We start from the raw sequence: 15,869 nt of genomic DNA on the forward strand, positions 1-15,869 counted from the left end.
TACATATAGAAAATACTATTAACATGACCTATCCTATATAATGCATTTTAAGGTATTATTAAAATGTAACTGAATTAGGGTCATCATCGGAAAGTAACTAAGTCCAGCGGGCGAGCATAACAAAGATATATATTCTTTCCACACCGTACCTTCAGCTTCTCTAAAGCCGGGACACGAGAGGCGAGGTGGGGCCAGACCTTCTCCTCAAAGAACTGGTGGTCCACCTCCAGGTCACTGGTGTCCGGCTCCAACGCCTACACAGGAGGGGAAATACATATACAAAATGTTAGCACGTTTCCGATTATTCTGACAGACCATGAATGCAGCACAAATGCCAAATTCCAGAAGTGTTTGTGATTTGGATCCACTCCACGATATAATTGGTGATTCCTTAGCCCTCGACACACTCTTTTCTACCAACATTTTCTGCCAAGTTTTATGAAAATTGGGTAAGTATCGAGTCCGTTATCATTCGGAAAAACGTCAGAATTATGGGGAAAACAACTAAAACACAAGCTCCATCTTTCCTTTCGCCAATCAACCCAAATTGTTATTTGAAACATCAGTACTACCCAAGAGTTTTATGGAAATTGAGTAAGTATTTTGTACGTAATCATTCTGAGAAAGACCAGATTTATGGGAAATTGGGGGAAAACAACCAAAAAAACTGACACTCAATCTTTTGAAACATCAGTACTACCCAAGAGTTTCTATGCAGCCATAAAAGATATTACAGCTAAGTGTGTACAACACTTTGTTTTGTTTCACACACCTCCTCTGGTGAGGTCCCAGCGATGTAGTTTCCTCCCAACCCTTCCCTCCTGAACCAAACTCCAGAGTAATCGATCAGGAAGGGCGTATCCAGACCGGGGCCGTCAGGACAGTTCAACACATATATGTACCTGCAAACAAGTGACATTACAAAATATATAAAAGTTATATCTACAAGGTCTTCCATACGGTATATGTGTACCTGCCTCTGTGAACGTTCCTTAAGGTTTTTCATGCAGTTAAAGTCAGTTTTTCAGGGAATATTTGTCATAAAAACTGTAAAAATGTAAGTCTTTCCGCTGTTTTATCAGGTCAGGGTTAATTCCTCTCTTTGGAGGAAGAGCTCCTTCAGGCGGCATGAAGAAAGATTTAGTGACGCTTTAACAGAGAAAGCTGTAAGGTGGTGTAGTGCAAAAGAGATGACATGTATTCAAAATGAAAACAAATACAAATATGCATCTTTTTGTATATGTTTCTTTGTAAGTGTGTACCTCTTGTTTATGTAAATAAACGTGTAATTGTGTTTAGAGTAAGCAAAAATAAACACTATACTAAAGAGGAGAGTCTGCACTATAAGGCTTAATAATAAGTAGTACTAGTAGATTAAAAAAAAAATCAGAAAATAGATATTTAAAGGTGGGGTAGGTAATTTTGGAGAAACCAGCTCGAGTGCGCTAGAATTTGAAAATACACAGCCGGTTAAACAAGTTATGTTTCTGAAGTTAATTACCTACCCCACCTTTAATACAACATTTTTTCTTTTTTTTAAAAATTAAAATGACTAGAAGTACAATTAGTACAAAATTAGAAGAGAGCAATTACTAACAAAATACAGAAAACATATGTAAGCTAGCAATAATACAAAAGAAATATCTCCTTTGCTTATTTTCCTGAAGTTCATCATGATGTCTGTTCTTTATTTGCAGGTACCATTATTATTATTATTATTATTATTATACATTAAAGGTGGGGTAGGTCATTTTGGAGAAACCAGCTCGAGTGCGCTAGAATTTGAAAATACACAGCCGGAAGAAATCTGCCACTTCCTCACAGAGCCCCTCCTCCAATACACACGAACGCGCACATGACCAATGAGGGCAGTTTGTGCCCAGATGGAAGGCTGACAGGCAGGTAGGCCATCCAGTTACTTTAGCCGGCTCAGATGATTGGTCGAGCTTTTTACAGCGCCACGGCTTCCACTGATGACATTTCTTTATGTATTTTTGGTCAAAGCACTTCAGATATTCATTGCTATCGGGATGTTAAGAGCATTCCATGCAATATAACCAAAAGTGTATCTCGAGCCGGTTTCTCAAACTTACCTACCCCACCTTTAAGATAAATTAAAAGAAATAAGATAAATCTGGAAGTGAATACCATCAAATTAAAGCTGATAATAGGCACAATAATGCTTAATAAACATAATAAAGTAAACAAAATAGTTCCCAAAAAAAATCAATACATTTGGCTAAAAGTCACAGCTATAATATTAGTCAGTTCTCCAATTTACTGGAGTCCAAATACACCCATCAGCACACTAAGAGAAAGCATGACATGTTTTAATAACAATTCTTAAAAATGTTAAAGGTCCCTATCATACTGTTTCTCATCAATATATCCCAGGTCTCAGATATATACAGAGCCTGTCTCTGATTGGCTGAAACACCAAACGGATCATTGCAGCATTACCCATAATCCCCTCTGTTTCAGCCCTGTTTCCAAAGCGCTGATTCTCTGTCTGTTACTTTAGATGAAAATAAGGAGCCCCTCCCCACGCCCCTCTGAGAGACATCTGGTTACAAAGAACTCAATGGTGCTCTAGAGGAGATTCAGGTGATAAGGGGGGGGGGGGGGTTACCTTGTTGCTGATTGGCTAATGGTTACACGAGACAACACATCGTTATGACATCACAAAGTGGCCAAAATCTGATCAGCTCATTTTCAGACAGGTTTTTATAGAAATGGATCAAAAAGAGAGAGAATCTTTGTTCCTGAAGCTTTCAGAGTCTCTTTCCACAGAGGGGACACATGTTGATGTAGAAGAGACAAGAAGAACAGGGGACACATGTTGATGTAGAAGAGACATGAAGAACAGGGGACACATGTTGATGTAGAAGAGACATGAAGAAGAGGGGACACATGTTGATGTAGAAGAGACATGAAGAAGAGGGGACACATGTTGATGTAGAAGAGACATGAAGAAGAGGGGACACATGTTGATGTAGAAGAGACATGAAGAAGAGGGGACACATGTTGATGTAGAAGAGACATGAAGAAGAGGGGACACATGTTGATGTAGAAGAGACATGGAGAAGAGGGGACACATGTTGATGTAGAAGAGACATGGAGAAGAGGGGACACATGTTGATGTAGAAGAGACATGAAGAAGAGGGGACACATGTAGAAGAGACATGAAGAAGAGGGGACACATGTAGAAGAGACATGGTGAAGTGACCTTTAAGATACCAGTTGAGTGAATACTAGGGGTGTAATGGTACACGTACCCGTACCGAAATTATTCGGTACGGGCCCTTCGGTTCGGTACACATGTGTACCGAAGTGTACCGAACGAATATAACGTTAAATGTAAAAAATTGAGAACGTGAACAACTTTTTGGAAGCATTCTCAGGTGCTGCGTCGCAGCATTCAGAGTAATTTGCTCCCATTGTGTTCAACGCGTCATAGAGCGAGCAAGTCAATTCATTGGACGGGCTGGTCAGAGGGATGCGTTCAATGTAGTCAGTAATTTGAGGAACTGTCGAAATGGCGAACGCAGATAAAGTTGAGCTCGAAAATCCTCCAGCATCATTGAAGTCTCCGGTTTGGGAACATTTTGGTTTCGCAGTTACGAACAAGGATGACGGACAAAGACAGGTGGACCGAACCAAAGCTGTTTGTCGGCATTGATCAACTAACATTGGTTACGCGGCTGGCAATACATCAAACTTGCACACTCATTTGAAAAGGCATCACCCGAACGTGAATATCACCGGTACCAAAAGACTGAAGTGCAAACCCAACTCCCGCTAGCATTTAGCCTCCATCACTCGCAGAGACTTCAGACCGAGCCAAAGCTATTACAAACGGCAAATATCCTTATGTTGCCATGGTAGCAAAGCTCTACCTGGCTGTATCTGCTACCTCTGTCCCTAGCGAGAGGGTGTTCTCCACAGCAGGAGACGTTGTTAGTGCCAGCTGATCTGCCCTTTCAGCAAGCAATGTGGACAAGTACATCTTTCTTTCAAACAACATGAAAATACAATGAATGACAAGCAAGTCATTATGTCTAACTGGCTGCTTAGGTGCTAGTACAGTACAGTTCAAATACAGATTATCTCAGTTCATCGAAAAGCTGCACCTTAATGTTTATTTTATTATATGTTATATTTATTTGAGTGAATATTCATAGTTTAATAATAATTAAAAACCCAAAACTAATAGTTTATGTTTTGTGAGTACTAGTACAATAAAGTTCAAATACAGATTATTTCAGTTCATTGAAATGCTGCACCTTAATGTTTATTTTATTATATTTTGTATTTATTTGAGTGAATACATTATTCACAGTTTAAAATAATTTAAAACAAATATGTTATGTTTTGTGATAATTTTTTCTGCTGTACCGAAAACGTACCGAACCGAACCGTGAGCTAAAAACCGAGGTACGTACCGAACCGAAATGTTTGTGAACCGTTACACCCCTAGTGAATACTGACCTCTTGCGTGGCTCCACAGGAAGTACAATTCCCAACATGGCGGCCAGTTTCCCAGAAAGAGCTCCGGCTGCGTTCACCACCATGGCGCATTCAATGGGCTGATACTCCAGACTGTTGTTCACCTGCACCTGGTCAAACACATCATTACATTTCATTTCATTCATGGTGTGCACTACTTAAAGGTGGGGTAGGTACATTTGAGAAACCGGCTCGAGATACACCTGTTGTTATATTCCATGGAACGCTCTTAACATCCCGATGGCAATGAACATCTGACTTAGCATTCGTGTGCGTTGGAGGAGGGGCTCTGTGAGGAAGTCTGACGGAAGGGGCAGATTTTTTTCGGCTGCGTACTTTCAAATTCTAGCGCACTCGAGCCGGCTTCTCCATTCTTACCTACCCTACCTTTAATCGATAACAATTTGATCATCAGGAGTTGTATTATTTTTTAAAGTGCGTCTTTTGAGCATCTTCTTCAAAAACTTGATTGTGAGAACTCGTTTTTTTCATATTTACGAGGAATACTGATTTGAAAACGTTCTAAAACTTGATTAAATTGTCAATCCTGTTCTTGTTGAAGAAGAAGAAGAAGACGAAGGTTAGTTAGTTAGTTAGTTAGTTAGTTAGTTAGTTAGGGGACACATGTTGATGTAGAAGAGACATGAAGAAGAGGGGACACATGTTGATGTAGAAGAGACATGGAGAAGAGGGGACACATGTTGATGTAGAAGAGACATGAAGAAGAGGGGACACATGTTGATGTAGAAGAGACATGAAGAAGAGGGGACACATGTTGATGTAGAAGAGACATGGAGAAGAGGGGACACATGTTGATGTAGAAGAGACATGAAGAAGAGGGGACACATGTTGATGTAGAAGAGACATGAAGAAGAGGGGACACATGTTGATGTAGAAGAGACATGAAGAAGAGGGGACACATGTTGATGTAGAAGAGACATGAAGAAGAGGGGACACATGTTGATGTAGAAGAGACATGAAGAAGAGGCGACACATGTTGATGTAGAAGAGACATGAAGAAGAGGGGACACATGTTGATGTAGAAGAGACATGAAGAAGAAGGGACACATGTTGATGTAGAAGAGACATGGGGAAGAGGGGACACATGTTGATGTAGGAGAGACATGGAGAAGAGGATTTTGCATAGAAGAAGAAGAAGAAGAAGAAGAAGAAGAAGAAGAAGAAGAAGAAGAAGAAGAAGAAGAAGAAGAAGAAATAGAAATTCAGTTTCCACTCTGTCGTACACACACATGTTACGGGGGTTAGGTGCCTTGCTCAAGGGCACTTCGGCAGTGGCCCAGGAGGTGAACTGGCTGCCAATACTTAATTGTTATATAAATGAAGTCTGTCGGACAACAGGAATAAAAAAGCAAAGGAGTTGTATTCTTTAAAAAAGCGCTATATTAGCATCTGCTTCAAAACCGGCATCTTTGTGAGAACTACATTTTTTTACATTTACTAGCAATACTTATTTAACAACTTTCTAGATATATAAACATATATAACAAACATGTCTATGAAGTGTTTTGCTCAAAAGATCACGCATTCTAGCCACGCCTCTTATCCCTCTATTTCACTTCCTGTTTCAAAAGTGCTGATTTTGGTATAAAGCTTTAAAAAATGTTTTTAAATTGATCAATAAAAGAGGAGGGGTCTGAGCTCATGCGGGACCCGGCAGCTACTGTCTAAACTAAATGCTGCCGTGATGAAACGCCATATCAGGCTTTCTCTCTTGCCGGTTGAACAAGGTAGGGCTGCACGATATTGAAAAAAACTGACAGTGATTTTTTTCTTCCCCTGCGATATATATTGCGTTTTTTTTAACTATATTGAACCGGATGAAGGATTTTAGTCACGGACGTCTGGATCTTAACTGGTTGACTCGTCATAACTTAAGAAGTCATGATCTAACATGTCATGATAATGCATGTTGCTTACCCTCAAGTAAGGGGGTTCATCTGTGAAGAACCTTTTTGTATCCAAAATAGTTCCAGATGGCAGATGTTGCTTTTCCTCGCCGGTATTGTCGTCCTGTGCCTCGCTCATTTTTTACCGGTGTTTTGATGGTCTGCAAACTAGCGGGGCGGGGCCTGCTGTGATCTGATCAAGAATGATTGTGATTGGTGGTTTGCTGTGCATGCAGAGCCGGCATGTCACTCACTCAGGTACCCCTGACATGAGAGCCGCGCAAGTTTTCCTTTTGTAGCAAGCAGCAAAATAATTGTAACATGACGTGATTGAGTTAATGTACCTACTTAATATCGCACGTCCTAAAAAAAAAAATATATATATTATTATAAAAAATTCATAAAATCGCAAGTTCCTGCGATGTGAATATCGTGCATGCGCATATCGCGGTTATCACCATAACACGATATATCGTTCAGCCCTACCACAAAGTGAGTTCCTTTTTACTTCCTGCTTCTTCACACACATGCTCTCCAGTACAGGTTAGCTCTGAGTGTTAGCGATGCTAATGTAAACACCGACCATATTACGTCCAAAACAGTCGGGCATTGTTTCTGATAGCAACGTTTCTGATTGGGCCGTGGGTCCACATTTCAGATATTACGTCATATCGAACGCACATCTGGATCAGCTCCGTTGTTCCCCGTTTTTAGAGATTTGGGTACGGAGGAAAAGAGAGAGGGTTTTATTTTCTGACGCTGCGTGAGTTCCCCGACACACCGGGGACACTTTATGTATAAAGACATCACAAAGTGCATTTTGCATGATAGGTCCCCTTTAAATCATGAAAAACTTGGATTAAATTGTCAATCCTGTTTTTGTTAAACTTGTGAACAACATGATAAACTGAGTTAAGTAAAGCAATGCATAATGTTTGAATATTAAGCAAAGAGAACTGTCACTACACGTTGCTGAATATTTAAAATTGAGATCTTTGAATTGAATATTGAATATTTTATGTATTTGTTGGACGTCACAAACCTTTGTAACATTGAATTTAAACACCAAGGTGTAGCCACACTTACTTTGACAGATTTGATCCTCCTTTGAACCACTTGATCACCTTCAGCGGTTGTAGCAATGTTTGATGTGTATTTAAAGTCTGTGGAAGAAATTAAAACATTGATATCAGTCAAAAAACATAAAAAAATATATATATATTGGTTAGCTATACAATACACAATTTTAAATATTTAGAAATAAGTTAGAATACACTAGATTAGACCCAACTACAACAACTAAAAAATTGGATTTTATATACATTGGACAAGTGTGGAAAGTAAGGCGTAATACATTTTTTAATTCAAGTGTTGAACCAGACCGGTGTTGAAAAAGTTATATATAATTAACAAGTGATTCTTTAACAAACTTAAGGATATCAAAGCCTAAATAACCCACTAGATTAGACCAAACTATACCTACTAAAACAAACAAAGAGGATTTGATATACATGGGAAGGTAATGTGTAATACAAATGTTAATTAAAATACAACATGTTGAACCAGCCCGGTCTTACTGGTGTTCTTGTGTTGAAATACCTTCAGTTATATATTATAAATAAGTGATTCTTTAACTAACTTAATGATAACAAAGCCTCTAGTATGCATCAGTCAACCCTCTCAGTGAACACAGAGCTGACCCCAGATCAGATGCACGCTGAAGGCTCTTTGAGCAGGTTTTCTCTCACTGATCGTGCCGTTATGTTAAATGTTAGTTTGTCATGTATCGTGTCTTGATATCTGTCTATGTTGATGTTACACATGGAGCTGCTGTGATGCAAGTCAAATGTCAGACTTGATCTGCCCATTAAAGTATTATCGTTATCTATATCGTGATGTTTCAGTTTGAACCCCTCACCTGTGACCTCTCCGATGGACTGCTCCGCCCCCAGAGAGAGAGCCTTCCTCTTGAAGGCCTGCAGCAGCGTCCAGGGGTCGAACCAGCCCTCGTTCTCCAGCCCTGGAAGAGGAGGAGGATGTACTTTTACTTTAGAACATGTAGTAATATTACAGTGTAGGATTCAGGATCAGAGTCGGAAATACTTTATTTATCGCTGGGGGAGTCATATGGATATCGTAACAGTCGCTCGATTTTGAATTTGAGAAAATAATGAATCAATTAAATAGAAACACTTCTTGAATTATACTATAACAAGTCCTGCTTTCAACATGTTACTTAAGTGAAAGTATTCATTTCTTCAGGTTTAATCTAAGTTACTTTTAATTAGAAAAATGTGAACAGTATGTTTTTAACAGTTGATTACCTTGAACTTTAAGTCAAATTCAACTGAAAAACCAATAAAAAATAATCGTTTTATTTCGATTATGTTGTTTTCATTGTCTTCGTTGCAAGCCAAATTCGTAATTGTGATTAAAATACAATTAATTGAGCAGCCCTAGTTACAATGGCGTTTGTTAGCAACCAGGAAATGACACCAGTAATGACAGATGAGAATGCTGCGTGGGGTCTGGGTGCCGTGTTGGCGGGACGTTGCGGGGCTCGCTGCTCCGCCCTTTGAGGCTCGAGGAGCGGACAGTGTGAGCTGGATTACTGGTGTCGTTTCCTGGTTGCTGCTTGGGGTCTGCGAGACAGCGAGACATGGCGAAACTCAGCCTGAGCACACACACGTGAGCTGCGGCTGAGAAAAGATACGGCTGAGTGAGTGTGTGTGTGTGTGAGGAGCTCCACGGATTGGTCCATTTGGATCGTCGTTACGTCGCTTGGTTCCCGGAGGGAAATAAAAATCTCCAACGAGGCGTTCTGGGGCAGCACAGACAGGTCTTCTCTGTGTTAGAGTTGTACTCGCTACAGGGTGCACTTTGAGGGTTTTGACTCTGCAGACCGTCACATGCAGAAAAACCTTCATAACACAAGGGGACGGTGATAACCGGAAAAGCATGACATGGGACCTTTAAGAAACTCTACTTCCCTTGTTTTGTAATTTTTTTAAGACTTTTTAAAATATTCATTGAAGACATTTTATTATAAAGGTTATCAATTATTTATTTTTTAGAATCAATTATTAAAAGAATGGCTTTTAAGGATTTGTGACAAGTCTGAAATGATGGCCTATGAACACATATAAATATATTCAGCATTATAAAGAATAAATGTGAAATCAGTGTATTCAATTCAAATTAAAAACACATTTTCTTATCAAATCTGGCAATAACCAGCTGAGATTAAAATGTTTTAAGTTGTCTTATTATGTCAAACACGTTGTAGTGATTACATATTATGTATGTTATAATTGTGTCACTCACCGTATGAAGCGAGCGCGACACCGTCTGTGTTTATCCACGGAAACTTCTCCTTTAACTGAGTCGCAGAGAGAAGAGAAACATGGGCTCCGAAGCTCCTACAGACACAAAAATAACCATTTATTTAAAAAAATAACAAATGTAATTGTGCCTTAGAGCAGTGATTCTCAAATGGGGGTACGCGGACCCCTGGGGGTACGTTGGGGTACTGCAGGGGGTACGTGAGATTAAAAAAAAGGGTTAATTAAAAAAACAATCTTAGTAAAATAAGTTAAATAGAAAATACAATTTTATATAAAACCTTCCTAGAACCACCAAGGGGGTCCTCATATAAACATGTCAAATGTGTGTATTGTATTTTATAGTTTTTCACATATTACTTAAATTGAAAAACCCCTTGGAAAAAGTGTTATGTTATTTTTTCTCATACATAAAATGAAAATATCGTTAGTTTGTTGTAATGCATACCACGAAGGAGGGAATACATCACACACTGAGGGAACATCACTATATTGTAATTATTTGTATAGGCTTTTTCGATCAAAAATGTTCGGGATCGGTCAGGGGGTACTTGGCTGAGAAAATGTTTCAAAGGGGGTACATTCCTGAAAAGAGTTTGAGAAGCACTGCCTTAGAGCTACAATTCAAAACTACAACTCTGGATGAAAGATGGCCGACACCTCTGGGTTTTGTAGTTCTCCTCCATGATGTGAGCCACTTCCTCGTTGGCCAGGAAGAGGTATCCCGAGTGGTTGAACTGGAGGTCCACCGGGTCTTCATTCAACACGTGGAGATGTTCCTGAGACGCAGACAAATCATTTACAAACTAAGAAACTGAAAAATAACCGAGAGGAGATTTTGATAATATTAGAACATTAAAAAGTCTATTTTTTAGGCTTGAATATAATCTATACACTAAAGACAAATTGAAAATAAAATGCAAAAAATACAACAGAAAATACTTTTTGATAATATTAGAAAATAGGAAAGTTGTCATTTTTGAAGAATATTTTAAGCCATGAATTGAACTAATGCACTACCGAAAAAAGGTAGACGGGACACTTAAATTAGTATAGAAATACCCATTACATTTGGGAAAAAACGGCATTAAATCTAATTTATTAACATGTAAATAATTCAAAATGTAATTGTTTTAATCGTAAAATCAATTAGCAACCAAATTAAAATTGTTTGGCCCTAAATTGAGAATATTACATGAGCTGTTTGAGGCCATAAAGAGGCATACAATTATAAGATCTTGCCCAAGTGTTTTTATACCCGTCTTATTCTTAACTTGTTATTATTTCTGTATTTTATTTTTCGTTCCGTGTTTCTCTTGCATGTTGAATTGCCTTAGTGTTGAAATGTGTTCTGTCAATAAACTTTAACTCTGCATATTTACATAACAAAAGGGACTGTGCCATTCAAGGGTTTAGAGGGCCTGTAGTTCACTGGCGCTGAGTGCAGACTCGACCTACATTGATGTTCTTCATGAATTGAGCGGAGGCCATGGAGAGGCAGATGTTCTCGGGCAGAGAGAACTGCTGTCGGATGCCTCCTGCAGAAAGCACCGTGGAGGCCTGCGAATACTGCGGAGAAACAAGAAGGGGAAGCTTTGAAGATTACAACAAGCTGCTGTGTGTTATGTTGGGGAGGAATTTGGACTCTGTTTTAACCTACAGACGCTCTTGTATCTTGTCCTTTTAGTGTCAAAACTTTTATTTTACCTCAGATATATTAAATATTTTCTTCTTTGATTAATTGTGGTATTACAACCTTATTTATTTTCCCCACTTGCAGAGAAATTCCCTCTCAAATACAAATGTTTCAGGCATTTTTGTCCAGAAAGTTTACCATAATTTCACTCATCGAGGAGCTGCTGCAAGTTTAAATAGAAAAGGTGATTCATTTTTTGTTTCTCCTCCAATCGTGTCATCCTTCCTCATTGCAAACTATTCAACATCCAGATGGAGAACAACTAATGCCTTGAAATACCAGGTGACAGTAAGATACGAAAAAGAATAAACACTAGTTTGTGTGAAATTAGAGAGAAAAATAAATTCGCCAAGAAAATTGCGACAGAAACGATACCGGCAAGAATGAATAAGTGGCGACGGCCTGATTAAATTATGCAATGTACTATACTACAAATGTACAAAGTATAAGTTGTTCTTAAAGTTTGCCATTGTTATTGAATTCAAGCGATTGTTTGTTTTATATAAGTGTATTTTTTAACTGTGCAAAAACCATTAAATAAAAAAGAAATACTAAAGGATGCGTTGCAGCATGTTTGAAAAGGTACATCAAGTGGTTTTAAGCCAGACATACTGTTGGATGCTTTTTAAAAGATGTAAACAACAATGCATGGTAATGGGTCTCTCCTGGTCTCTCACCGTTGGGTCCTTCTCCACCACCACCACCCTCACTCCTCCTCGCAACCTCTCCTTCTGTTTGATCCAGTAGGCGATGGACCAGCCGATCACGCCCCCCCCCCACGATCACAACATCCGCCCTCTCTGGAGGGAGAGTCCGGTCCATCTTCAGCGGGCTCCATTCGCTCCCCGGCAGAGCGTCCAGAGCCTTCTGCCTCATGGCCGCCAGCTGGACCTCCAGGTCTGAATCAAATCAACGTTTATTAATATAGCCAAAAACCAGAGGTGGTAGAAGTACTCAGATCAAGTACTTGAGTAAAAGTAGAAGTACTCAGATCAAGTACTTGAGTAAAAGTAGAAGGACTCAGATCTTGTACTTGAGTCAAAGTAGAAGTACTCAGATCAAGTACTTGAGTAAAAGCAGAAGGACTCAGATCAAGTACTTGAGTAAAAGTAGAAGTACTCAGATCTTGTACTTGAGTAAAAGTAGAAGTACTCAGATCTTGTACTAGAGTAAAAGTAGAAGTACTCAGATCTTGTACTTGAGTAAAAGTAGAAGTACTCAGATCTTGTACTTGAGTAAAAGTAGAAGTACTCAGATCTTGTACTTGAGTAAAAGTAGAAGTACTCAGATCTTGTACTTGAGTCAAAGTAGAAGTACTCAGATCTTGTACTTGAGTCAAAGTAGAAGTACTCAGATCTTGTACTAGAGTAAAAGTAGAAGTACTCAGATATTGTACTTGACTAAAGGTAGAAGTACTCAGATTGCTCCATTTCAGAATAATATATATGATATGTTTTATAATGATTGATCATGAAAGTGTTCTCAAAGCTGGTGAAGGTGCAGCTAGTCTGAATGACTTTGTAGACTGCAGGGTAGCTGGTGGATTTACTCCAGGTGGAACTACAGTCTGATTCAACACTGGATTAGATTTCACATCATTCATCCACATCTGTGAAGTAACTAAAGGTATTAAATACATGTAGTGGAGTAAAAGTACACCATGTACCTCTGAAGTGTAGTGGAGTAGAAGTACAAGGTAGCAGACAATGTAAATACTCAAGTAAATGTCAAGTACTTGAGTGAATGAATGAATGAATGAAAACTTTATTACAGACTCAGGGTCCAGATAAAAGACAAGGCATTACATTTAATAAATTACATACACAGCATAAAAATAATTCATAGTTTAAGAATAATTTAAATCAGTGTCCTACAAAGAGACAACTATACCAATGTCTCCACAGCTGCGATTGGTAGCGTGTAGCACTAAACCTTATGTTCGATAAGGCCAAGAGGATTTCATTATCAGAGTCATTAAGCCGGCAAATACATTTATACATGAGATTTCTTAAAACAGCTTGTCGAGTATTGACTCCTGCAGCCACACACATTTCACTTGCACTAGACCATCGAGGTCTCTTCAGCAATATTCTCACAGCATCATTATAAGCTACTTGAAGTTTCCGTAGACTTGCTTTTCTGTAGTTTGACCACAGACGTGCCGTTTAGAGCGGTGTGCAACATGCTCTGAACAGAGACATCTCCACTCCGTCTGTACACGCACCAAACCTACGTAGGAGAATGTTTGCTTGTGCGTACATCATGCGGCCTATACATATCTTCATCATCTATTTTGTTCTGTAATAAAGTGTCCAAGATATTTTAACTTATTACAGACACTAAGATTAATATCAGACAATTTAAAATCAGGACATTTAAGACATTTATCTTCTTTGGTTCTAAAGATCCTGACAGCACTGTTACTGGCGTTGTATTTGATGTCATGCTCCACACCATACATAGAACACACAGCAAGAAGCTGCTGGAGACCAGCGCGAGATGGACTCAGCTCAACAAGATCATCTGCATACATAATATGTTCACTAGAGTACTACCTATCATGCATCCAGTATTACAGGCTCTCAGTCGCTCGGACAGATCATCAATATGGAGGTTAAAAAGAACAGGGGACATAATTCCACCTTGTCTGACACCATCGCTAACCCCAAATGGGGCTGAGACCCTATTGCCCCATTTGACTTGCATAGTCTGGTGGCCATACCAGTAGACCAGAATTCTCACAATGTATTTGGGCTGCGGGCACCCCTCTTTGACTCAGTTTAACAAATCACTTCCTATGATTAACACAATCAAAGGCTTTAGAAGCATCAATAAAAAAAATAGAGTATTGAGTAAATCTACTTAGTTACTTTACACCACTGTTGACTTCTCCTGGTAAATGGAGCAACTTTAAATCTACTGTAATGTTAGGATAAGCAGTGGGGCTGAATCATCATCATTTGGCAGATTTTGAGTCGCACCAGACCACAATTTAAGATCTTTTCTAGAACTGTATCTCTCACTCTACAATTCGGATTGTATACATTTTTTATTTTGACTTCCTCTTTTAACTGGGTCAGCTTTAAATCTACTGTGGTGTAAGGAGAAGCAGTGGGAAATGTACATTTTATTTTGACTAACTGTTGCTTTAAAGCTTATATATCTGCATGCCGATGTGTAGAAATACATTTGATTGTTCAACAGAGGATCTCAGATGTGACATACAAGTTTCATACATTGATGAATTAAAAAATAAATGAAGGATTGGAGGATTTCTGACTGAGACTTCGCTAGCTTTTCTGATGATTACCTCTCGAAAACGTTCTCTGATTTGCACATTTTGAGAGAACTAACTGTTTCTTGGACAATTACATGCATGCCGAATTGTAGAAATACCTTTAATTTTTTAACAGAGAGCTTCAGATGTGACATATAAGTTTCCTACATTTGTAGATTAACAAACGAATACATAATGTGATGATTTTTGGCTCTGATTTGGCTTGATTTGATGACACTTCCTATAATGTCCCCCTACCTTTAAAGAAGTCATCCCGGAGAGGTCTGCTTGTACTCAGGCTTTTGCATAACGTTAAATGTCCATACTTCCATGTGTTTGGTTGTGTCACCCGTCTGGAGGAAACTGGAAATAATCCATGTGCTTTCCGCAGATTCACATGCACCCTTCGCCACGTTGACATTGCTGCAAGCTAACTATCTACTTAGCTAGTTTATTAACAAAACAGTAAAGCGCCAACAAAAACAAAAGCAATGTGAGAAATCTTGCATGTCTCTGTTTTTTAAAGTGACTGTCCAGACAACTCTGTAACCTGACAGCGAGGTCGAATACAAGTCAAAACAGACAAAACCGGGAAGAGAAAACGCCGGTTTCTGGACGGCCTTCAAAATAAAAGCACACATTTTGATATCAATCAGAATTAATTCATTAGTCCCACATAGTTTAGTTACAGCCATAGGCGTCATTTGAGCTGCGGGGACCGGGTATAGTAAGGACCAGAGCTGTAGTAGTAAGGACTAACTCTCTTAACTTTTACCATTCATTGTCTATGGTAGTTCTTACACTGTGACTGCAATATATTTCTGGCCACAAGCGAGAAATTGGGGGCGCTGTTGTACCCTTTTGGTAGAAGTAAGGAGACCCGTTTCCAGTGACAGAGTGAGAGAGACTGAAGAGGCTTCTCAATACTCAAATTTCCCCTCCTCGACTCCCCTCCTCGACTCCCCTCCTCGAGACTTAGTCCCGCCCACAGGAGATGCGAGCGGAGGACCGAGGAGGGGAACCGGGGAAAGAGGAGGGGAAGCAGCAGACGTTTAAAGAAATGAGAACTCCTCTCCTCTGAGCGGTCATATTAAAGCGACGTCCGTTCATTATTACGTGGCAACAGCTGCATCAGCTGTCGA

At 39.3% G+C, this 15,869-nt stretch overlaps 1 protein-coding gene across 1 annotated transcript in view; it reads right to left on the minus strand.

The window, feature by feature from the left end:
- foxred1 (FAD-dependent oxidoreductase domain containing 1) overlaps window positions 1–15,303 on the minus strand; it is a 16,075-nt gene extending 772 nt beyond the window's left edge. Inside the window, 11 exon segments of the mRNA XM_034099210.2 lie at window positions 150–254; window positions 773–902; window positions 4,489–4,616; window positions 7,500–7,576; window positions 8,332–8,433; window positions 9,738–9,832; window positions 10,415–10,533; window positions 11,213–11,323; window positions 12,128–12,226; window positions 12,228–12,349; window positions 14,986–15,303. Of these exon segments, the coding sequence (XP_033955101.1) occupies window positions 150–254; window positions 773–902; window positions 4,489–4,616; window positions 7,500–7,576; window positions 8,332–8,433; window positions 9,738–9,832; window positions 10,415–10,533; window positions 11,213–11,323; window positions 12,128–12,226; window positions 12,228–12,349; window positions 14,986–15,148 (1,251 nt within the window). The 5' untranslated portion in view covers window positions 15,149–15,303.
- Between the last annotated feature and the right edge of the window lie 566 nt (window positions 15,304–15,869).

This window comes from Pseudochaenichthys georgianus, chromosome 14 (genome assembly GCF_902827115.2).
Source record: "Pseudochaenichthys georgianus chromosome 14, fPseGeo1.2, whole genome shotgun sequence".
NCBI lineage: Eukaryota > Metazoa > Chordata > Actinopteri > Perciformes > Channichthyidae > Pseudochaenichthys > Pseudochaenichthys georgianus.